The 25,360-nt window shown below is 44.0% G+C and overlaps 1 protein-coding gene across 1 annotated transcript in view; it reads right to left on the bottom strand.

Annotated features, from left to right (window-relative positions):
* ATRN (attractin) overlaps window positions 1-25,360 on the bottom strand; it is a gene marked incomplete at both ends in the record, with an annotated part of 142,828 nt that overhangs the window by 66,911 nt on the left and 50,557 nt on the right. Inside the window, 11 exons of the mRNA XM_079534709.1 lie at window positions 3,295-3,432; window positions 4,302-4,535; window positions 5,419-5,604; window positions 8,357-8,573; window positions 10,114-10,295; window positions 12,132-12,270; window positions 13,049-13,170; window positions 14,076-14,296; window positions 16,892-16,976; window positions 23,074-23,228; window positions 24,848-25,031. Coding sequence (XP_079390835.1) covers window positions 3,295-3,432; window positions 4,302-4,535; window positions 5,419-5,604; window positions 8,357-8,573; window positions 10,114-10,295; window positions 12,132-12,270; window positions 13,049-13,170; window positions 14,076-14,296; window positions 16,892-16,976; window positions 23,074-23,228; window positions 24,848-25,031 — 1,863 coding nt within the window. The remainder of the gene's footprint in view (window positions 1-3,294; window positions 3,433-4,301; window positions 4,536-5,418; window positions 5,605-8,356; window positions 8,574-10,113; window positions 10,296-12,131; window positions 12,271-13,048; window positions 13,171-14,075; window positions 14,297-16,891; window positions 16,977-23,073; window positions 23,229-24,847; window positions 25,032-25,360) is intronic.

Below are 25,360 nucleotides of genomic sequence, written 5' to 3'. Positions count from 1 at the left end.
CATCCAGAGATGGTCAACAGGATCACATCACCTCCTCCTGCCTTTGGGACTCTTCAGCACCCCTATGGCAACCACCATCTCATCGACCTTCCCATGACAAGTGCTTCTGTTCCCAAGCACCCAGAGGGAACAGACACCACTGTGCCACCAGCAAACGCTTGGCAGATGCACGTGGAAGCGCTGTCGCAGCAGCAATCTGATTGCTGGCACAACAGCACCTTCCCTTCTCTTGCTAATAACTTCCTTATCTACTGCCAGCATATTTTCATGGGAAACTTTAATCAGAAATTTCAAAAAAATCCTGAATGCAGTGAAAGCACCTTGCAGCTATTTTTACATTTGATGTACTGCAATTCCTGCCCTTCCTGAATGTTGCTCTACGTTGGGCACTTCCTAAAAGCAACTGCTGAGCAGTGATTTGCCTGCCGCTTCGTTATTATCTGCCCAGCTCTGCAAAAAAAATGTGATGATACGCAAACAATTCCTTCAGAGGTAACAGCAGTTTGCTAACAATTCTTAAACACAAGTGAGATAGCAAAGTTCACTTGCCCTGGTGGAACAGAGCAGCAGGAAAAGGCATCTAGTTCTATTCACTCTTATTCCTCTTCCTCTGTTGCTTTTCACTCTGCACAGCCTTACATGTTTGAAAGGCTACTACTGACCCTACGGCGTCTCTCAGCCTCCTGATATCTCATCAGAATTGAAAATAGTCCCACCCATGTTTCACCAGTCCTGCATATTTGACATTTTGGGGATATTTATGACCCCTGAATTGAACTCCCACTAAGTGTTCAATGCCTGCTCATTGACATGGTATTTCAACTCTTTGAAAAGGTAGATAACTGCAGGACAAGAGGAAATGGTTTGAAGTTGAAGGAGGGAAGATTGAGATTGGATGTCAGGGGCAAGTTCTGGACAGAAAGAGTGGTGAGGTGCTGGAACAGCTGCCCAGAGAGGCTGTGGATGCCCCGTCCATCCCTGGAGGTGCTGAAGGCCAGGTTGGATGGGGCCCTGGGCAGCCTGGGCTGCTATGAAATGTGGAGGTTGGTGGCCCTTCCTGAGGTGTGGGGGTTGGAGCTTCATCATCCTTGTGGCTCCTTCCAACCCTGGCTATGATTCTATGATTCTGTCAACAACTGTCTCCAGAACAGATGTGACCACGGGCTCTCAAATCACAGAATCATAGAAAGACCTGGGTTGAAAAGGACCATAACAACCATCTGGTTTTTTATATGATTGTATGATTGTATTAGTTCACGATTTTTTTTCCTCCCAAATAGAGAAGCACACAGCACTGCACACCCACGCCCAAGAAGAGTGGGATCAGCACATCACTAATGGGAAAAGAAGGAGAGATGGCAGCTTAAATGAGAGAGAAAGCAGGAGTTTGCTCCCCTGTCCATCAGCTGATCCTCATGCGAAGCACTCCCCTCCAGAATCCTTTTCATGGAGCAAAACTTCCAAGTTAACAGCAGTCATTCTGGCTGCATCAGATATGATGATTTCCTCTCGCTTTACCTCCTCTGTCCCACACAGGTCTTGCTGCCCACCCTCCTGCTTCCCTCGTTCTTTTACCATCACAGCAAACAGCATTAAATCACAGCAAATTAAAAACCTGGGCCCAAAGCACTTGAGAGCAAAGCACTTCTGACATGAGCTACCAGTTTCATCAGACAGCGAATGAATGCTGCTCCAAAGTCTCCCAACACATTTTCTAATTTCTCTGTCAGGCATCTGGCTGACTTCAGTCTATCATACATTATCTCGACAAGAAACTATTTTTGGACAGTCCTCACACAGAAGAGTCTAAAGTAACTTACTTTTGAGTTTTCACAAGCACAGAAATGCAACAAATACAAAAAGGCACACTGTGATGCAATGATTAAATCTGAATGCTCAGAGCAGGATTGTACATTTTCTCATGCCAGCTCAGCCTCAATTTATTCATTCCTGCACTTCAAATTATCTTCATGCAAAACGGATTTAAGAATATCAGCGGTATTTAATCTTGCAGATAACACTGTAAAATACAAGTGTCAAACATGCACTTTCTCCTTTGTACCAGGAACACTGAGCTGCCTGTCACAATTTCATATCATGGAATCATAGAATGGTTTGGGTTGGATGAGACCTTTAAGATCATCTAGCTCCAACCCTCTGCTATAGGCATACTTCTCCCACGAGACCAGGTTGCTCACAGCCCCATTCAGTTTGGACTTGAGGGCCTCCATGCATTCTCCAGCTGCTGACTCTCATCTTCCTCAAATAGGATGATGCTGCTTCCAGCAAACAGATGGATTTCCAAATGTTTCTTTTTCCCCTGGATTGCCTCCATATTTGGAACGAGCAACCTGAAGTCCTCAGTGTCTCTTCATTAATGACCTTCACTTACTTCTTCCAGGGTGCCTACAAACCACTCACATTCATTTCACAGAACTGCTGATACAACTCTCACCCCCAACAATGCAATTTATGCTCTACTCTTTCCATCACTGTGTCATATTATAATTACTCCACCTAACTGCATTCCATTAAAGCTCCTTGGAGCAAGAAGCATCTTCTCTTTCATCTGCATATCCTCTACCACAGCTGGATGTTGGTTTACAACTGGTGTCCCCACGCTACTGTGCTACACAACTTCTGAATGTTGTTGAAAGGTTTGAGGACAGAGCTCCAAATCTCACAAGTTTATTTCTCAGTATTACTGGAGGAAACTGTACGGGTCCTTCAAGAAAGAATTATTTCCATTTTTGTTAACTGGATCTTACACAACTGAAAAATTACTTTGTGCCAAAGAGACCGAAAGCATGTTACAAACTTAAAACGCAATTTTAACAGAGATCACTTAATCCTCAACTGAAACCCAGCCAACTCCTCAGTGAAATACGGCAATCCTTTTATGAAGCAGGCATTCATAATAATAAATGCACAACACATTAAGCAAATGTAATAGAAAGTGGAACTGAGATAAGCGGAAATTTGTCCAAGACATTGGGATTAACACCATTTCTTTTCAAAACAGGACTGTCAAACACCAAAGCTAACTCATTTTTCAGTGTGGTCATTCGAATTGTACGAAGGAGGGGAAAATCATTTTAATCTTGTGCAACACCAGTCAAAGAACTTCATCAAGCTATTTCTGCATCTTGGATGCAAAGAAGCAAGGATGGTGCCCTGCCTGCAGGAAAGAAATGTATTATTGGGATATAATTTCAGTTAAGATAGAAGAGGAATGAGTAAAGAGCAATAAAACACCATAGCATTCAGCAAAGGAAGAATTCAGGCATCACTTACGCTGGCATGTTCCTCCATTAGTAGGATCACCATAGTAGCCAGAGATACAAGTTTCACAGTGTTTGCCAGTTGTCAGATTTTCACACTTCTCACAGATGCTTTCATTTATGCACTTACTGTGCCCATTGCACTGGCAGGCTGCAGAAAACAGAAAAGGATGAGTATCTGTGCTCAAAGGCAGCCCTGCACACAGCAGTCTGTGACTTCTGGAGAGGCTGAATGAAACCACTTCACCCAACTTTCAAAGAGGTTCTTGCAGTCTTGCTAGAGATACATAAACTCAAAGAGAAGCATGCACTGAAAACCTGAAATTTAAAGCAGCAAACAGAAAACTGAACTCTAAATCACTACTGTGAATATTGGACGGATGGAAATGGAAGCAGATAGAGGGATGGGTTTACAAGGATGAATGGGGAAGAGAGGTTTCAACAGCAATTCAGTAATTTTATTCTATGTACTTAGTGTCAAAAACATTATTTCAGCATCTCCCTAAGCATTACTAATAGCTAAATCAACTGTCAAAGAAAGACTCGTCTTTCTTTTTAAGAAACCTTAAAATGAATATGTAAATAAAAGCTAAAAACTCAGTAAAGGTTGGAAGAAAGGGAAAATTCTTGCAAGAACAACCCGTGGATTAGGGAAAAAAATTAAATCACAGAATCATTAAGGTTGGAAAAGATCTCTAAGATCATCAAGTCCAACACCAACCCATCCCCATCATGCCCACTAAACCACATCCAACCACTGGGGTTTAGGACTAGATGACCTTTGAGATACTTTCCAATCCAGGCCATTTTATAACTTTATATCCTTAAGTGCCACATCTGCACATTTCTTGAAGGCAGGTCTTCAGGTAGCAAATCTCTGCAGCTGTTCTGCAGATAGATCAACTCTTCCCATCTCAAACTGTGTTCCTTTTTGTGTCTTCCAAGCTCTCCTCCTCCTTCCATTAACAGGTATGAAGCTGCTCACCCTGCATTTAACTCTGCTACACTTCACCCACTTACCTGGACACTGGATAAAGGACCAGTTATAACTGTGCTCTCCAGCACACATGCTGACATTAAGGACAGGCTCCAAGCTTTGTTTCCCTGTTGCAGATGGGGTTGGCATCTTGAGTGCACCTCGGTAGGAGCCATCAATGCATTTCCCCTTGCCAGTGTTGCTGGGATCCGTGCACCAACCACAGCCAGGCTGCTCCAGGCAGTGAGAACACGTGCAGTAGCCTGAGCAGTTTTCAGCTATTAAAAAGATGAAATAAAATCAAATTGTGACGTAAGTCACGGTCTCAAAAAAAAGGCAATGATTAAGGAGAGCCCTTTAGTGACACAGAGTAATTTTCTCCCCAAAGCCTGTAAATATTTATTCTGATACACAGAGCGAGAGGTATCAATTCTCATTCCTATCAGAATATTTATTTTAGAATCTTAATTAACAAAGGTTGAACCAAGCAGTGAATTAGGAGACAATGGAACATAAGGTAGGAAACAACCAACATAAGGCCTATCTAACCATTAAGTAGCACACACTGAAATCAGAGCTGATGGTTCCCAGCTAGAGACCATCTCTGCCTGATCCTCAAATTAGAAATGAGTTATCCCAAAGCAAAAGAAACAAACAAACAAAAAAGAAAATAATTTATTTTAAACACAAAATTTCTACTGTGGGATATGCAATAAATCAGAGCATATATGTAAACCATCCTTTGGATTTCATGATTCCACATGGAAGATACAGAAGAGATGCAAACAGAAGTTAATCACATGAAATCGTGTAAGAGTTTTAATTGGAAGGGTAAATATAATAATCAAATAATGCTTCAAATAATGAAGCAAGCACTGAAAAAGAAATTTGAGATTTCATTATTTGAAAGCCCAGACTATCTGCCATTGAAGACCATCCGCCATTGAGTTCATTTGATAGTGTCCCTTATCAGACCCCAATTCTCTTCAACTCTTTACACGACACAGAGGATTCTGTAAGACTGAGCTGCACACACCAAGCTCCCAGGGCTGTGTTTTTGAAGACCTCCATGAACACAGTGGTACAGGATACCCAACGATCAGAGCTGTTGGCCAACACCAGACCTCTCCCACCCATTTGGAAGCAAAAGCAAGGACTCACGTGGACAGCTGCTCATGGTGTACCACTCCATGCACTGCCCGTAGGGGAAGGAGGCCACGTAGGCGTTGGAGTCCACACACTGCTTCATGTTGCTGCACCACATGCACTCAGAGCTGCCACTCGTGCACTCACCACACATGGTGCGCAGGGCGCAGGGCGTGCGGCACTGCTTGGCGCTGTGGTTGGCTGTGGGAGGAGGTAAAGGTCAGCTGTGAGCCAAAAACCCATAGGTAACAAACCCCTAAAGTAGGTTATGAAGACTGGAAAATAGTTCAGCATCGTAAAGGTGACATATTTCTTTGGTAGTGTCTTGGTGGTAGAGCTCAGTGTGACAATATGCAATGGCATGTAATGGGTTTATGTTGAGCCATGGAGGGTTCAGGATGGATATTAGGAGAAATTTCTTCTTTGAAAGAATGGTGAGGTATTGGAACAGGCTGCCCAGGGAGGTGGTGGAGTCACTGTCCCTGCAGGTGTACAAGAAAAGGGTAAAGGTGGCACTGAGGGACATGGGTTAGTGGGCATGAAGGGGATGCTTTAATGGTTGGACTTGATCTTAGAGGTTTTTTCCAACCTGAATGGTTCTATGAGTCCATGAGATATTTAATACATTGGTAAGAGGGGTGGCCAGCAGGGACAGGGAACTGATTGTCCCCCTCTACTCTGCTCTTGGGAGGCCTCATCAGTATTGCACTCAGGTCTGGAGCCCTCAACACAGAAAAGACAGGGGGCTGTTGGAGAGGGTCCAGAGGAGAGCCACAAAGATGAGCAGGGGACTGGAGCATCTTCCCTATAAAGACCACCCTGAGGGAGCTGGGCTTGTTCAGCATGGAGAAAAGAAGGCTGTGGGGTGACCTCATTGCAGCCTTTCATTACCTAAAGGGAGCCTACAGACAGGAGGGGAATCAACTCTGTGAAAGGGTAGATAACAGCAGGATGAGGGGAAATGGTTTGAAGTTGAGGGAGGGAAGATTGAGGTTGGATGTGAGGGGGAAGTTCTTGACAGAGAGAGCGGTGAGGTGCTGGAACAGCTGCCCAGAGAGGCTGTGGATGCCCCGTCCATCCCTGGAGGTGTTGAAGGCCAGGTTGGATGGGGCCCTGGGCAGCCTGGTCCAGTATTAAGTGGGGAGGTTGGTGGCCCTGCATGTGGCAGGGGGTTGGAGCTTCATGATCCTTGAGGTCCCTTCCAACCCTGTCCATTCTGTGATTCTATGATTCTGTGAATATCCCAAGTTGGAAGCAATCTGTAAAGATCAATGTGTCCAACTCCTGGCTCCACCCAGCACCACCCAAAAATCAAGACTATAAGGACTGTAAAACCATTTCTCTTACTATGAGTGCTTATCCATGAATGCTCATGATTTCAAAAGTGGTCGGAAAACAATTTAAAGATCATATTTATAACACTGCTTATCTCAACAGGTTTGTTGATGGGCTCCTTCCCTATTTACTCAATCAAAGTGTTGGGAATCAGAATCATCTAAACTGGAAAAGACTGACAGGGATGGGACGCCAGCACTTCCCTGCAGTGCCTGCCAGTGCTAGACCGGGAAGGAACCCCCATGATTAACTAAGCACACTGGGATGGGTTTTAAGTTATTTGATAGGTTCCAGACATAAAACTTAGTATTGAAAGCAGAACTAAGTCAGGAACTGCTGGTGTGATCCAACGCTTTATCATCAGCTTTAAGTGATTGCTCTCAGACCATAAAACCAAGTGAAAGCTTAAAACAATTCAAAAAGCTGTCAGTTAAAAGAGAAAACTCTGAGTCAGGATTCCACATTCACAATCTGTACCCTGAGTTTCTATGATGCTCACCTTAAAATAGTGTACCTCACTTACGAATATTATGTAATAAGTCAACTTTCCTAAAATTTAAAAGGCACTAATTGGTATTCAGAAATAATCAGCTCTAATAACTGAGTGGAGTTAACAGACCAAACCATTTTAAAAAAAAGATATGCAGTTCCAACAAAGCCAGAAGACTTTTCCCAAAAGCCAACAGCTTCTCTTTCAAAGTTCTCCTATCTGCAAAGTGTCTTGCCCAATTAATTTCGAACTTTGATAAAAATCCTCCTCTGGCAATGGAGCCTGGGAGGGCAGGGAAGGGAGTTCAATTGGAAAGTGGCTTTTATTTATTTATTTTTAAACAGTAGATTGCTCCGTACCGTAATTAACCTAAATGTCACAATCAGGTATGCAATTTAGAGAAAAATAATTAAACTCTAATGTACTTTATGAATTTTACAGTTAGCAATGTAAGCATAGAGCTATTTATAACTTCTGATCCCTGTGTGGAATATCTACACAGGACACATTTTCAGAACCACTTTTCTTTGGCAAAATCGTGATGCAAATGGGATAAAAAATGTGATGTTTTTTACTCTCAGGGACAAACATCTACATATCAACCTGTCCCCTAAAGAAGGGGGAGAAGAGAAGGCTGCAAGGTGACCTGATAGCAGCATTTCAGTATCACAGAATCACAGAATGGCCAGGGTTGGAAGGGACTTCAAGGATCATGAATCTCCAACCCCCCTGCCATATGCAGGGCCACCAATCTCCAGGTTTAATAGTAGACCTTCAGTATCTAAAGGGGAGCTCCAGGAAAGAAGGGGACAGACTCTTTCAGCACTGCCTGTGGTGATAGAACAAGGGGAAATGGTTTCAGGCTTAAAGAGGCTATATTTAGGTTGGATAAGGAAAAAATCTTTTGCAATAAGGGTGGTGAGCAATGGAACAGGTTGCCCAGAAAGGTGGTGGATGCCCCATCCCTTGAGGCACTCAAGGCCAGGCTGGACAGGGCTCTAAGCACCTGACCTAGCTGTGCACGTCCCCATTCCTTGCAGGGGAGCTGAACTAGATGACTTTTAAAGGTCCTTTCCAACTCTAAGGATTCCATGATTCTAAGGGCCGTACACTCAGAGCCAGTGTTACCTGCCCTTTCGCAGACACTGCCATTGACTTCATTGATGCACGTTGCTGCCTTCAGTCCCTGGCTGGAAGGCTCAGCTAGATAACCACAAAATCCAGCATCGCTGGGTTCATCGGGGAGCCACTGGAGCAGGGTGTTGGTGAAGGGTGACATGTCCTCCCAGCACCAGTACGACACGTTGATCTTCCTCAGGCCAACCCATGGAGTCAATGCTTTGGACTAGAAACACAGAGGGGGAAAGTTATCACACAGCTTTATTTATTTTTTGGTATTAAAACAAACATCAGCACACAGTGCTCGTAAGGAACTTCGACAAATTAGGTGTTGCAAAAACGCATGGGGGAGATACGTGTTTCTCAGTGCGATCTGAATTTAATGCTACAGAAGTAGAGAAATTCTCTTGGAAACAGCAATTATTATTTTTTCTTTACACTATGTTTCTATTTATCTGCAACAGGAGGAGCACAAGCCACTCACACAGCTCATTATGAAATTAGCTGCAAGTCCCCTACACAACTTAAATGATGAAGTGTACCCTGCTTTACAGCTCTTCTTTACTACAGCTGTCCCTCAGCAAAACCATTACCCACATTTTGACCACTTAATACCAACTAAAAGGGCTAATATTTCCATTCCTAGGGCTCACATTTTAAAGGATACCATAGCAGGAAATAATATGTACATGGAAAATGTTTTTCCTCCAATGCAAAGGAGCAAGTGCTGTTAAGGAAGGGTTGCTAATGCATCTTTAGGAATTTACATGATACTTAACCACTCCTGGAGCTGTTTTGCAGTGTCCAGAGCTTGGCTTCCTCTCCTCCCTTAAGAGTTAACACGCAGCCTCAAGTGAACTGACTCTTAACTTACACTGGTTCAGCTGAATCCCCTCTAAAAACCCTACACTTGTTGAAACATCACTTGAAAATTCACACAGGGAATCAAAGCAGGAAAAGCTCGTTTCAACAGGGCAATATTTCTCTTCAATACTGAAGTATGCTCCTCTCTGAGAAGCACCAATCCTACTGCCTCCAGTCTGATTTTTCCTATAAAAACCTCTTGCCAGCCCCGAGACCCAGGATGAGGAAAGCTGATGCTTTCAGACCAAGCTTTCAGAGCCTCAGAGCACCACTCTTTGCTATGGTTCAAGCACCCCTCACACAACCTGCCCCAAATACCTCTGCACTTCTGCAAGTGGCTGGAAAAAAACAATATTTATTTTCCTGCTGCTTGAGGATGGATGAATTCCAACTCACTCCTCACTGGCTCAGACAGCAAAGCACCTGCCACTAAATCAAACGTAAATAACTCCCAATAAGCCAAGCAGGTCTGCAGAGTTAAGAAGCTGACATTTGAAACAGTGCTTTCCTGAGCAGAATAAATAGCTTTAAATGCTTTATTTTAAACACCTCCGGCGCCCCCAAAGGGACCTTTATTTATAAAATACTGTGTAGATGTCACAAGAGAACCACTTGCACTCCTCTCGCAGCCATGTATCCCACAAGGGAAATGTGTGTGTGATTTCATTACAGAAAGCAATACCTTTGAGGCACCGTGTATGTTTGTATTTATCTTTCCCATTTACATTCTCTACAATTTCACTTCAAAAACACCCATAGGGTACGTTGAATTTCAAAAGGAAAAATCGGTCCTTCTCAGTTAAGAGGCATGTCTGCTCCACAGAGAGCACACCGTGCCTCAGCAAGGACTCCTCCACAGCCAGAGCTTAATTAGTCAGAAGACATAAAAGAGAAGTGCTCACCGAAGACTGCATCTTCTGCAGCTCCTTCAGAACAAATTCCACCTTTTTCTGGGTGGTCAGAGAAGCCAGTGAAGCTCCACTGGACCTGCAGGACAGCTTGGCGTGATCGTAGTTCTCCTTTGCATTTGTAATTTTCAGGCAAGAGTTGCTGACCAAATGCCAGTTTGTTCCACAGATATTTTCTGAAGGAAGGAAAAGAGTAAAACCTGAGGTGGGGGTGACTTTCACAGTGTTCTGAGTTGCAAGACATCTTCCACCAAAATGAGCTCTACAGCCCCATCCAACCCAGCATGACCCACTGGCACGCTCAGAAGTACTTATGTACAAGTAACACACAGAAGAAAGCTGTGTAGGGGCTCTGAAGTCAAAGTCACCACTTGGTTACTCACAACGGGTTGACAAAGCACTTCTTTGAACATCCAGCAGTGAAATCGTTTCAAAGGAAAAGTGGAGAAGAACTCCTTACACTTTGCAAGAATTATTCCTCTGACTCCTAACATTTTCTAGTGAGGCAATGGCAGAGGTTGCCCAGGGAGGTGGTGGGTTCCCCATCCCTGAGACCCTCAAGGTCAGGCAGGATGGGGCTCTGAGCACCTGTTGGAGCTGTGGGTGTCCCTGTTCACTGCAGGCAGGGAGACCAGATGACCTTTAAGGGGCACTTCCAACTCAAACCATTCTGTAGAGCTGATGTCCAGATCAAAGCCTCAGTTTAAATTCATCTGAAAACTATCAAGAGTTGGGTTTTCAGATGGGCTTTTTACAAATATGATCACCTCGCTCCCTTCTCTATAACCAATTAAACACACCAAATCCTTCATCAGTATCACTAAGAGATGTTTTTTTCACTTTCATGGTTCTTCTCTGATGTCTCTTCATTTATTCACTTCCCCAGACTAGCAGAAAGCAGACCTGGACGTGTCCAGAGTTACCAGGGGAAGTTCCTCCAGGCCTTTTTAAAGGTCCTGTCCACGCTGTTTTTCTCTCTTTCTCCCCTACTAGGAAAGGTTGAGGGAACTGGGCTTGTTTAGCTTGGAGAAGAGAAGGCTCTGGGGAAATTTCATTGCAGCCTTCCATATTTGAAGGGAGCATATAAACAGGAGGGGGAACGGCTGTTTACGAGGATGGATAGTGATAGGACAAGGGGGAATGGTTTTAAACTGAGACAGGAGAGGTTTAGGTTGGCTATTAGGAGGAAGTTTTTCACTCAGAGGGTGGTGAGGCACTGGAACAGGTTGCCCAAGGAGGTTTTGGATGCCCCATCCCTGCAGGCATTCAAGGCCAGGCTGGATGTGGCTCTGGGCAGCCTGGTCTGCTGGTTGGTGACCCTGCACACAGCAGGGGTTGGAACTGGATGATCATTGTGGTTCTTTTCAACCCAGGCCATTCTGTGATACTACGATTCTACGATATTTTATTAACTGTGTAAGTCAATTTCTGAAGATGCTATAATTCTCTTCTAGTTACTGGGAAAAAAAAATCCTTTCTGTGGCGGAGCCTAATAAACAACTGCTGTGAGCTCCCACTGGAAACATGCTAATAAGAGAATTTTCCTCATACACTTAGGTGTTATTTGCCTAACACGTCCAGTATGTGACATTCTGCTTTTGCACAATTCTAGTTTCTAAAATCAAATGGCATGCATTATTAAACCTAATGCCTCACCGAAGCCTATTATATCAACAGTGCTGCTTTCATCAAATGAAAAGAGAGAGAGATGAAATGCAGGCTAATAATTATACAAATGATTACACTGCTCTTCAGACAATTGGGACTGAAAAATATTCCATCAGACTTTCTAAATTTACTTGAAATAGAGTTTCATGCCAAAATTGGGTTGATTAAAGAACACTACTCCTATATAGCAGTAAACTGTCACCCGGTTGGGAGTTTTGTTTTAAACAGAAGCAAAAGAAACAAGAAAAAAAGAAAACCAACCAAAAAAGAAGACGAACATCACAACCAATACTTTTGGATTGGGTGAATGTGGAGCTGCTTACACAAACTCAAGCAATACCTACCTGGTAAAGCAATGCACTCCTGATTCCTTGGTTCCCACTGACAATTCTGATCCATGGCACAGCTTTTACAGCTTGTCCTTTTGTTACAATAATAGGCAGGGTTATCCTTAGGACAATTCTCATAAGCAGTAATGGGAACCTAAAATAAATTGCACCAATGAGGTTTCCCATCCAAATAACATCAGTTTGTAACAGTCATAAAGACTAGCATGCTCAACTTCATGTTTCAGATCTACAAGGCAATCTATATGTTCCAATGTGGAAACACTGAGGTGTGCTTTCAGGATATTCCCCTAGATTAGCACTTTCCTCCTTAAAGCTGTTCCCTCTAGGGGTAGGGCTGAGTTTTTTCTAGGGCTATAACAGCAAATCCAAATGGCTTTGAGCCTTACTGAATAACCACATCACCCTGACAGTAAAAGATTCATCTCTTCCCCTCTGCCCTTAGGCATTGATAGGACAAGGGAGAATGGTTTTCAACTGAGACAGGGGAGGTTTAGGTTGGATATTAGAAGGAAGTTTTTCACTCAGAGGGTGGTGAGGCACTGGAACAGGTTGCCCAAGGAGGTTGTGGATGCCCCATCCCTGCAGGCATTCAAGGCCAGGCTGGATGTGGCTCTGGGCAGCCTGGTCTGGTCCCTGCACATAGCAGGGGGTTGGAACTGGATGATCACTGTGGTCCTTTTCAATCCAGGCCATTCTAAGATTCTACAGTGATGATGATCCTCCTCATTTCAGGACTGGGGAGTCCCACAAAAAGCCCTCAGACCCACATGAAGAATTCAAGGGTGTGAGCAGTTCAGAGGCACAAAAGCACAGCAAATAACAAAAGGATGGGGGTCATCATGCTGTCAGATGAAAACAATTGTTATTTCAAAGGCAAAACGTAAACTACAGAGGCATTAGAGAGACTTTACCTGTTCCTCCGTGCAGTTGTTATGCATTGAGACACACTGGTCGGTGCACCACTGACAGTTGTTTGTGTTTGCTGTACAGCTATAGCAGTCTGTAATCTGATCACATTTTTCATTGTCTACAACTATTAAAGAAAAAAACCTGCATGACCAAAAACAGGCATTTCCTGACAGAGCTCTAAGAACTTGATTACATACAGCAAAAGATACAACCAAACAGTAGCGCCTGGAGATTTCCTCTTATCAACCAGTTAGTAAATGGGATTCTTTCTTTTCACTCAACGGAGAGAGAATTGCATTCATCAATTGCTTTTAGTGCCCAGGTAGCAATCAAAACACAACAGCAGAAAACACACTGAGACACTGAAGCCCACCAGCAGCAATGGGGCACGCGTGTTCCATCAACGCACAGGCAAACCATGCCAGAGGACGTTTCTCAAGGACAGGGAAATCTCCCACTGCAGGCCCATTTTGCTGAAAGCCTGCCCTTCAATTATGTGCAGCATTTTCATGCAAAGCTTGAACTTTCCACTTCATCTTTCCAATTGCTTATCGCCTGTGTTTTGTGAGAATTTATTGTACATTCAGAGCCCATCAAAGCAGTGTCCCTTTACATCAATTTCTTTTAAATAATTAAAGGCTGCAATCTATTACAGAATCGAGGTTCATGTAATTCAATTCAGAGCAATGAACGCACTGGGATAAAGTGTTGAAAAGTTGTTAAAAAGTTATCATATGAAGAACACAGGAATCAGACCTTAAAAATAATGCTCTTTTTCTATGCCCCAACCCAGATAAGAGCGTAGAAGGTGACAGAAAGCACATAAACCACCTATCCTGCTGTCTCAGGGTAACACAGCAGACCCAGGTCCTCCCCCCTCCCCTCACAATGAACAGAAAGCTCTCACAAGGTCAGACTTCAGGGCCAGCACCGACAGAGCAACAACCCTGATGCCGTCTGTGCAGTGTGGGACCGTACATACGAACAACACCGGAGAGGAAAGGGAAATAGGAAGGATGTGGCACATACCTGACTTGGCAGGACAATCCTCAAGGACCTTTTGCTGTTGCTGCACTGTGGCCATTTCCCAGGGCACGCAGCCAGGCCGGGCAGGAGCCCACACACAGCGCACACCAGGTCCTGCTTGCGTGCAGGAGGTCTCGTTAGTAAAGGCCTCACATCTCTCTGGTGTGTACTTCAGGATGTCGCTCAGCAGGAGGCTGTTGAAGCCTCCAAATATATACATGGTGCTGGAGAAAATACAAGTAAAAAAACGTTTCTCCTCAACATCTTTTTCAGTGGCACAGACATAATGAGATTGAGTTTACTCTTGGGAAGTTTGCTGATGTCGCTAAGCTGAGAGGTGCAATTCATAGTATCGTTAAGGTTGGCAAAGACCTCTAAGATCCTTTAGTACCACCCTGACCCACCCCCACCATGCCCACTGACCACGTCCCTCAGTGCCACATCTCCATGGCTCTGGAGCACCTCCAGGGAAGGTGACCCCACCACTCTCTGGGCAGCTGTGCCAGTGCCTGACCACTCTTTTGGAGAACAAATTTCCCCTAGTATTCCACCTGACCCTCCAGTGGTGCAACTTGAGGCCATTACCTCTCATCCTATTGCTGTTATCTGGGAGAGGAAGCCTTTTGATACAACAGAAGGAAGGGATGCCATCCAGACAGACCTGGACAGGCTCAAAATGTGGGTCCATGAGAGCTGAATGAGAATCAACAAGGGCAAGGTTCTGCACTTGGGTTGGGGTAATCCCAGATATGTTTACAGCCTAGGAGAAGAAGTCATTGACAGCAGTCCTGCAGAGAAGGACCTGGGGCTTCTGATGGATAAGAAGTTGGCTGTGTACCAGTGCTTACAGCCTGGAAGGCCAACAGCACCCTGGGCTACATCAGCAGAGGGGTGCCACAGGGCAGGGAAGGGACTGTCCTGTCTGCACTGCCCTTGTGAGGCCTCCAGCACAAGAAGGGAGCTGTTGGAGCAGCTGCATGTCCAGGAGGCCATGAGGATGCTCAGAGTGCTGGAGGAGATCTGCTATGGAGGGGGACTGAGAGCTGGAGGTGTTCAGCATGGAGAGGAGGATTTAGGGAGAACTCACTGAGTCCTTCCATTACTTAAAGGGAATTTATAAACACAAGAGAGAGTGATTTTTTACACAGTCTGATAGTGATAGGACATGGGGCAATGGCTTTAAACTAAAGGAGGGGAAATAACATCTGACATGTTAGGAGGAAATTCTTTACTCACTGGGTGGTGAGGCCCAGATCTGTGGGTGCACCATCTCTGAAGGTGCCCAAAGCCATGGATGGGCCCTGGGCAGCCCGAGCTGGTGGGGAGCCAGTGATGGAGGGGCATTAAGGTTTCTTCCAACCCAACTATTCTGTGATTCTACCCAAAATGATGCCACAATTCTGTGTGACACCTGACTAATGTGACCATATATATAAAATGCTGCAGGAATGCACGATCCTCCTGTAAAAACAGTGTCAAGAAAGGGAAGAAGGCTGACACAGGGGAGACAATATTGCACTATTAAACCAGCAGTCAGGAACTGTGACAAAACAATTCAATGCTGTCACATACTGCCGCACTGCTGCGACAAAACCACAGATATTTTTATGGCTGTTATCAACTGAGCAGAGATCCATTTCCCTCTCATGTTTTGAGGGTGGGAAAAGATGTTTTGTTTTCTTTTTCTTTTAAACCTCCTATAACATCACAACTGCTTCAGGCATAACATCAAGTTTCAGCGGTTACACAAAAACGCAGCTCAAAAAAAACAACACCTGTGCATCAATGTTTGTAAACTTATACTCAGTGAGATAGCACAGAAGAGTTTCTGCAACTGAACAGAAGTTTTGTATGAATAATAAACAATTGTTAGCATTACTTTCATCCTATTTCAGAAGACAATTAATGCAGAGGCTTCATTGCTCTTGAGGGCAGCAAACAGACAGCTGATAATCAGCGTACACTGCAACAGGTATAGTGAGATTTCCAAAAACAAGGGTTTCTGTTTGAAAGCACACATTCCTTTTAAAGTCAGTATTCTCAAACTGACTGAAGCTGTGCTTTAAATAATGTTACTGATTTAGATATACTGTACTCAAAGGGACAGGGAACCAGAATGGAAGACTCCTCAGAAATACCACATCCCTGCAGACGCCCTCAAACTGAGCTCTGCAGAGCCAAGCACAGCAACAGCTGTTCACCTCAAGGTGTGGATATCATTACAGTGATATAATGCTTAACAGCAGGAATCTCATCTATGATTTCACCTAATTACTGCACATCACATCACTGGTAAAGAGCGACACAGGATACACCGTGGAAACTAAAACATGGGCAATTTAGAGACCACAAGGGAAAATATGGATTTGGGCATATAAATGGTCAATGAAGCTAAATGAGGGCAGAAAGAAATAAAAAAATGCGAGAAAATGATTTCTGAATGAACAAACATTTATCAGATCCCCTCTCGGTCTTCTCTATCCAGGCTGAACAGACCCATATCACAGCCTTTCCTCATACACAAGATGCTCCAGGCCCTTCATCACCTTTGTGGCCCTTCACTGGACTCCTTCTAGGAGATCCCTGTCTTTTTGGAACTGGGAAGATGCATTAGTAGAAGCACTGATAGAAAGAGATGCTTGCTGAAGACAATGAGAAAGCAGAGATCTGAGAACTTCAGCAGATTTGACACTGAATCTCACTTCTCCAGTCTCAGTGTCCTTAACTATACACACATAAACATCTCAACGCATGCACAAATGTGCACCAATGTATTGAAATGGGGCTGAGCTATGAAAAACACTTGTTTGGATTCTCACCTGTTGTACAGCACTGCAGAATGTCCAAACCTGTTCACATCATGATGGAGACCCGGGCGAGGAAGAACGGACCACTTGTTGCAGGCTAGGATTAAAGAGAGGAGATGATTAGCTGCAGGAAATGATTCTGCCTGTACACAAAACACAAAAATCTCTCAAATCAAATGGGGCAGCTGATAAAAGCACTGCAGTATCTGCTTTGTGCACGGCCAAACTCCCATCCATGCCCCAGCTGACAGAGGGGGTAAGGAAGGATGTGGTTGTTCTGCACCACCACCTGAACAGTCCAGTTTTGTGGCCTTGTGTGGCATAGATTAACAACTGTTTACGAGCATGGATGGTGATAGGACAAGGGGGAATGGTTTTAAACTGAGACAGCAGAGGTTTAGGTTGGATATTAGGAGGAAGTTCTTCACTCAGAGGGTGGTGAAGCACTGGAACAGGTTGCCCAAGGAGGCTGTGGATGCCCCATCCCTGCAGGCATTCAAGGCCAGGCTGGATGTGGCTCTGGGCAGCTGGGGCTGCTGGTTGGTGACCCTGCACACAGCAGGGGTTTGGAACTGGATGCTCATTGTGCTCCTTTGCAACCCAGGCTATTGTATGATGATTCCATGATAGATGGTTGGCTCTTTGGCAATCACGTGTAATTAAATGGCAGCAATGCAAGTTGTTTTCTCTCCTTTGCAAATGGAGTATTTCATTGCATAACAAGTTCTGTTTTTATCTGTTGAGACATGAATTATTTGCAGTTTTGCCCTCAAACCAGCATCACTGAGAACAGAGACTTATCTTCCTCTTCTTTTTCATTGCAATTACGTTCCTAGAGGGTAGATATCCATGTTTTTAAAAATATTTTTCACTCATCATAGCTTCGGGATTTTTGGTTGTTTTTCTCTTTTAATATAATGTGAGATTATTCCATCTTTTTCTATTAGCATAACATTTATAAGTTCTGCTTCATTTCTAACTTGGTTTCTCAGGTAATTTCTTCCTTTAGGCAGCACAGAAAAAACAACCTAAGAAACCTATAACCCACTGAGCAATCAAAGGAACAAAAGCAGGAGAAGTCAGTCCAATTCACAGCACTTCAGCTACGCAAAGGGAATGGGATCACCTTGGGGGTTAATGTCCCAGAGGCAGTTGTATGCAATTTATGCAATTAAGACAGAAAAGTCAATCTGCTGTAAAGATCTACAGAGCCCCAAAACGCTCGCAGTTTCTAATGCAAGATAAAACTGTTGTTACAGGGAGTGAACCTCTGAAAAAAGAAGTCCATAAGCCCAAACCACTACATAAATAAATCAAGAGGGCAGAGAAAATCAGCTTCATTACTTTACAAAATTTAATTGGAGAGTTGCTGGGTAAGAAAGCTGATCCTCCACTGTGCACCTGCGGAAACTTTTGTTTGAGAGTGCCAGTAAATAGAAGATGTATGACCCAGTTGGTTGGGTTTAACACTTGGTAAATCATGACTCTGAAGTTTATTTTTAAACGTCACTTGCTCTATTTTTGAAGAATTTACCCTATGGAACAAGCATGCATGGTTTCAATTTCCAACAGGAGACCTCAGAATTGGACGGAGATTTGCAATCTTTTATCCAGCAAGTTGTGAGTTATGCAAGGCCAAAAAACATATTTTTCTAGATTAACAGAAGGTCTGGAATGTTTGGCTTTCTAAGCTTCTTTCCCATCTTTAACAGAAGAGCGAGTACAGGAAAAAATGACTGCTTCTAAAACTGCAAAGAATATACTTCTTCCTGACTTAGAAGTTAAGCCAAGCCTAAAGCTTACAATGCAGAGGATTTTATTAAATATGTTACTCAAATAGAATACATATGCTACAAAAACATCTAGCCTCCTTCCAATCCTGGCATCAGAACTGAATTTTTGAAGGGAGAAAGAAAAGTTTTAATTTCTCTCCCGTAGGGAGAAGAGACCATTACACGAGCATAGGTTTTGCATGAATATTTCCTGCTGTGTTTTACAAAGAGAAACAACAAAGCTAAAACTTGTTTAGAAATGAAAGCAAATGATTACTTAAACCACAGTAATTGTGACTGGAGAGTTGGGCAGGGCAGAGAAGAACTTGATAAGGTTTAACAAGAGCAAGTGTAGAATCTTGCACCTGGGGAGGAATCACCACATGCATCAGTACAGGTTGGGGGAAGAGCTGCTGGAAAGGAGCTCTGAAAAGAAAGACCTGGGAGTCCTGGTGGACAACAGGAGCCAGCATTGTGCCCTGGTGGCCAAGAAGGTCAATGGGATCCTAGGATGCATTACAAAGAGATTGGGCAGCAGGTCAAGGAAGGTCATCCTCCCCCTCTACTTTGCCCTGGTGAGGTCACATTTAGATCCTGCGTCCAGTTCTGGGCTTTCCAGTTCCAAAAAAGACACGGATCTCTGACTCCAGCAGAGGGCCACAAAGGTGATGAAGGGCCTGGAGCATCTCCTGTATGAGGAAAGGCTGTGAGTTCAGCCTGGGGAGGAGAAAACCGAGAGGGGATCTGATAAACACTGATAAAGATTTAAGGGAGGTCAGAGGCAAATGGATGAGGCCACGTTCTTCTCAGTGCTGTGCAGCGATAGGACAAGGAGCAATGGTCTAAAACTTGAACACAGGAAGTTCTGTACTGATGTGTGGAAGAACTTCTTTACAGTCAGGGTGATGGAGCACTGGAACAGGCTGCCCAGAGAGGATGGGGAGTCTCCTTCTATGGAGACACTCAAGACTTGGTTGGATGCCAACCTGTGCGACCTGTTGTAGGGAACTGCTTTAGCAGAGGGGTTGGACTTGATGGTCCCTCGAGGTCCTTTCCAACCCCTGTGATTCTGTGTTTTGAGACAAGTTGCCCGAGAAGTTACTATTCTTGTTTTGCATTCATCCCATACATGAGGGATGTGACCCTTTGGAAAGGACAACCTTTGCATTTTGCTGCTGGATTTGATCATAAGGAGATGCAAGGGCTGCAGCCCACCCTCGTCTCCTCTGCTGCTATGAATCGAGGGAAGAAGAGGATTGGATGAAGGCATTTGTCCACCCAGAGAAACAAATGCTAGGAAACTCTTCTATACTGGCCAGAGAGACTGATTTGGAGAATGGGAAGTGCTAAGCAGTCATCGTGGTGCACAGGGCACAGGAAAAATACTGTGAGGCTGCTCTACCCAAGTGCTCACCCAACCTGAAAATCAACAAAACCAAAGCTTATCCTGAGAAGCAATGAGAAACACACTCATGTACAGCCAGCTGCATTGTTATCCTCACACCTTCCAAAACTGGTAAGGATGGGATAAGCCCCAGTCTGGCCAGGTGCAGGGTAAAAGGATAAGAAGCATCAATGCCTTCTCAGATCTATCTAAAAACCCTCTAAGAACCTCTGCAGGCCACAAAACAGAAGGCATGTCCTCACAAAACCCAACGCACGTGGCCTGACTACTTGAAAATTTGGCGAGGGCAAGGAAGAAAAAACATGGTAAGGAAAAATAAAACAAGTCACTACAGAAATAACCATTAACAGTCACAATTATAAGGAAAAGCTGTCTTTGAAGCCTTTCCTCAACTTGAACTCCAATTTTCTCCACTCTTCCTACCAGGGCTCTAACGCATTCCTGGCTGCGCTTCTGGTCCATTTTCCATAGTGTTTCTCAGTGAGACAAGGCAAACCATGCCAGTAAAGCTGCCCTGACATGAAGGAGAAAGAAGAAGTGATCTTTTTTCCTTTGAAGAGCTGTTTTTGCCACGATCTGACCTGAGAGTCTCTGCCCCGACGAATGAGGGACAGAAGAGCACGAGAAGGACTCCCATCACTCTCGTGCCAATTGCAATCAACGCAAGCTATAATTCTTGGCATAAAATTGGTAAAAAACTGGGCTGGCAAACTGCAATGAGCAGTTCCTGTAAAAGGAATTGCCTGTTAACTGCACTGAATCAAAATGAACTTCACTACTGGCATTTCTTTTTTCAAATTTGTGTCATTTGTGTTTTACACCTGATAGAGTTCACTGGGTGAGGGAAGACAGCAAAATGTATTAAGAAAAATCTATCCCCATTGATATGCAAGCTGATAGAAATTACTCTCTTGTGCTTGTCAAAATACCTCATATACTGAATGTTTCTCAAGTTAAAAACTCAAAATAAAGTTAGTTAAGAGCACACAACAGATTGCACAGGGAGGTGATGCGATATCAAAGAAAGTCGGGGAACAATTCCAGATAGCAAAATAGCACAAGGATGCCAGACTGATCATCAAAGTAATCCATTCACTGGCATACTCCCTTCACAAAACAGGAGTGACATCTCAGCAGACAGTCCTTCCAGGAAAGCAGGTTTACATGATCATTTCTGGGAATAAATCACCAGAACCCTCATTTCAAGGAATAAGGAGCAGAAGACAGAATGTGATGTGAGTACAGAATGGCGTTTTTTGCCAGTGTGAATTATCTGGATTGTGCATGCATTTCCTTTTATAGAATTTCATCTCCTTTCTTCCTTAAACACGGCCTGTGGACTCCACATTCACAAATAAATGCTGCCCTCTTCTGGCTGTTCACCCCCGCCAAACCCTAATCCTTCCAAATAAAATCCGCTTGCTTGGCTTTATGATTAAATACTACTTACGGGGACATTTATGCTTACAAAGCACACACAAACAAACTGACATTGCAAACAGCTCAGTGAAGCAATAGAGACAGCCCTCACTTCAAACAAGAGCATACAATGGATGAGTTGAGCTCTAGCAATGTCTGGTGCTTGTTACCATCCAAACAGTGCTTCTTCCTTAACTCAGAGATTAAGAGGGGGAGCGGCTGTTTATGAGGGTGGATAGTGATAGGACAAGGGGGAATGGTTTTAAACTGAGATAGGGGAGGTTTAGGTTGGATATGAGGAGGAAGTTTTTCACTCAGAGGGCGGTGAGGCACTGGAACAGGTTGCCCAAGGAGGTTATGGATGCCCCATCCCTGGAGGCTTTCAAGGCTGGATGTGGCTCTGGGCAGCCTGATCTGCTGGTTGGTGACCCTGCACACAGCAGGGGGTTGAAACTGGATGGTCATTGTGGTCCTTTTCAACCCAGGCCATTCTATCTGATTCTAAAGCACACTCAAAACCTCACTACAGCTTTTGGGATGAGACATCAGAAGAATGTGTGCTGTATTCAGGATGTTTTTTAATGTCTAAGGTGGTGTACAAACTGTTGGCCAACAAAACACTGCTGTATTTGCCTAGAAATCTCTGCAGCAGTTCATTTGCTTGGTAATATGCACTAAGCTAATGTGCTCCTCCTGATTAAACATTCTTCTGCAGTATGCTTAGCAGCGTTTGCTCCGATACACCCAGCATGTAAATCAGGCTTCGGGAAGCCGGGTCCTGCACTTCGGCTACAACAACCCCAGGCGACGCTGCAGGCTTGGGGCGGTGTGGCTGCAGGACTGCGTAGAGGAAATGGACCTGGGGGTATTGATTGATGCTCGGCTGAACATGAGCTGACAGTGTGCCCAGGTGGCCAAGAAGGCCAATGGCATCCTGGCTTGCATCAAAAACAGCGTTGCAAGCAGGAGCAGAGAGGTGATTGTTCCCCTATATTCAGCACTAGTGAGGCTGCACCTCGAGTACTGTGTCCAGTTTTGGGCCCCTCACTGCAAGAAAGATATTGAGGCCCTGGAACGTGTTCAAAGGAGGGCAACAAAGCTGGTGAGGGGTCTGGAACACAGGCCATATGAGGAGAGGCTGAAGGAGCTGGGAATGTTCAGCATGGAGAAGAGGAGGCTCAGGGGAGACCTCACTGCTCTCTATAACTTCCTGAAGGGAGGTTGTAGTGAGCTGGGAGTCGGCCTCTTCTCTCGTGTCAGTAGTGATAGGACCAGAGGGAATGGCTTCAAGCTACGGCAGGGGAGATTCAGGCTGGACATGAGGAAGTATTACTTTTCAGAAAGGGTGGTCAGGCACTGCAATGGATGCCCAGGGAGGTGGTGGAGTCACCGAGCCTGGGGGTGTTCAAGGAAAGGCTGGATGTTGTGTTGAGGGACATGGTTTAGTGGGAGCTATTGGGAATAGGTGAATGGTTGGACTGGATGATCTTGAAGGTCTTTTCCAACCTTGGTGATTCTATGATTCTATGATTCTAAGGCAGCTCTTCCAAAATGTCCAGGGATATTTTGTGTTGTTCTTATTTCCCCCAAGAACTTACCGATATCGTAGGCCATGAAATCGGAAGAAAAGCACTTAGCGCCGTGGCTCATGGAGGTGTCGTTGTGCGTGTTCCCTCCAAACACCAGCATGGTTCCACTCATTATCACGGCTGTGTGCAAATAGCGGAAAAATCTGCTGTCTTTAAGAATCGTCCTTCAGAAATAGAAAGATATGGATTAATGAATCTGATAGGTACCTTGCAAAGGCATCAAATAATAAACCCAAGCTGAAGAAGGAAACTGAGAGGTGGAGGGTACTATTTAATTAGTTTCTCTAATGAGATTGAACAACTTTCTCTGCGGACTGTTCGATTCCTCCCATAATCTCACTCCCATATTCTGATCTGCTTTCCGATTTATAGGAGAAATACATCTAGGAAAGCAACTCTCCAAAGCCATGGATCTTAATCATCAATTCTTTCCCTAGGGGTTGTGGAGCTTTCACACTAACACAGCTTCGAGCGCAGTCAATTAAAACGTGCTGATACGGACGCTGCCTGGGGAGACTGCAGTCCAGAGAAATTTATAGTAATTTAAACCATTTCTTTTAAAATCGGGTGTCGTTTCTTGCTCAAAACCAACAAAATATTTCAGGGACATCATCTGTGTACTTGCCAAGAGCAGAGCCCTGCAGCTTAGCACCTGCAAAGCTCAATGCCTCACCCACGGTTAAATCAGGGCTGGCGTTAATCGTGTTACCAATGACCTCGCCTTTAATCAGCATCATTAACAGCACTGAACACAAAGGGTCACTGATAAGGATGTGGAGAGGGCTTTTTTTTTGCCCTAACTTACCATGAAATCCACGGAACATCAGAGAGAGTTGGCAGAGCAAGAAACCTACAGATAAGGACGAGCAGACACCGCTAGGTGCCCTGCTGCAGGGTGACTGCTGCCTGCCCTGCCAGCCATCAAGGCTGACAAAATAAACATAAAAGGAAGCTGCTGCTGAATGCTTTGGGCAGATATTGTCCCATTTGTGATGTTTTCTACCTATTCAGCCAGATCTGCCAAGCTGAACGGGAAGAACAAATGAACCAAGATAGGAAGTGTGGTTGTCGCTGCATGTGATTGAGCAGGAAGGCAGATTTTTGGCAATTAGTTACTTCACTCATCAGTAAAAACTCACCAACAGCTGTTGCAGAAATACTACTTTAAACTCTCAAAAAAACAGAGGGATAGTGACTCAAAATGACACATGGCCATTCAAATACCAGCCTTCGTATTCACACAGAGCCTTTAAAAATAAATTAAGACAAACACAACACTGACGAAAATGTACTTCACCTCTACAGCTCCAAGTTGTGAAGTTTTGCTATAGCTGTATAATAAAACTCACCTCTGGGCAAAAAGCAATCACAGAAGATGTCAGTTTAGGAAATAAACATTTCAAATAATTACGGGGCCGGAAGAAAATGGGGATGTATAGAAATTCTTGTGTGGGATTAATGCAGAATGAATTACCACTCACTTGATTACAGTAGCCAGGTTCATATGCATGGTCTGAAGTGCTGGCAAAAAAATACCATCAAACAGTTTTCCTTTCAGCTTTAATACAATGACAGATGAAAAAGGATTTCTTCGCTTGTTCACAGCCTTGATTATATGTGACTGCATGATTCTCTTGTCATAAAGGGGCATCAAACTTACAGACAAAAGAGCACACTGTCCTGAATGCAAGTAGCTATGTGCAACTGTACCCTTATCACACAACCCATCCTCTTTTCCACTACATACAACAGTGAGATGTATACAGGAACAAGAAGTACTCACCACATCCGGGAATCAACTTCATATCTGTACAGGTCATCTGCTAACCTGTATTTGTTGGCACTGAATGCCTTGTAACCTCCGTGGATATAAATGGATCTTGTATGTGGATCATAAACACTACTGTGACCATACCCTCCTTGTACCAAAGCTCCACTTGTCTGTAAGATGCTCCACGTGTTTGTGGCTAAGAAATGAAAAAAAGTGAGTGACAAAACACAAGTTAATTTACCTCTGTTAGTAACCTATCGACAAATCTGATGATGAAACAAATTGGGTTTCACTTGGCTCAGAATTAGATACCGTCTCTATGATTTGACATCCAAAAATATTCTCCTTCAAGGAGTAAGTACGCTGCGAAGAATTATTGCCAAGTGTTTTTAATTAGACCAGAAAAATCTCTTTTACAGTCACTTATTAAATGTTGCAGACAAGCTAAGTAAATGAGAGATAAAAAGCACAGAAGGAATATATTGCATCTCAGTGACATGAAAATGACAGCACTGCAGCTTGATT

Source organism: Tetrao urogallus (assembly GCF_951394365.1).
Source record: "Tetrao urogallus genome assembly, chromosome: 4".
In the NCBI taxonomy this organism is placed as follows: domain Eukaryota; kingdom Metazoa; phylum Chordata; class Aves; order Galliformes; family Phasianidae; genus Tetrao; species Tetrao urogallus.
Note: the sequence above shows the minus strand (reverse complement) of the source record. Positions and strands in the feature narration are given on the sequence as shown.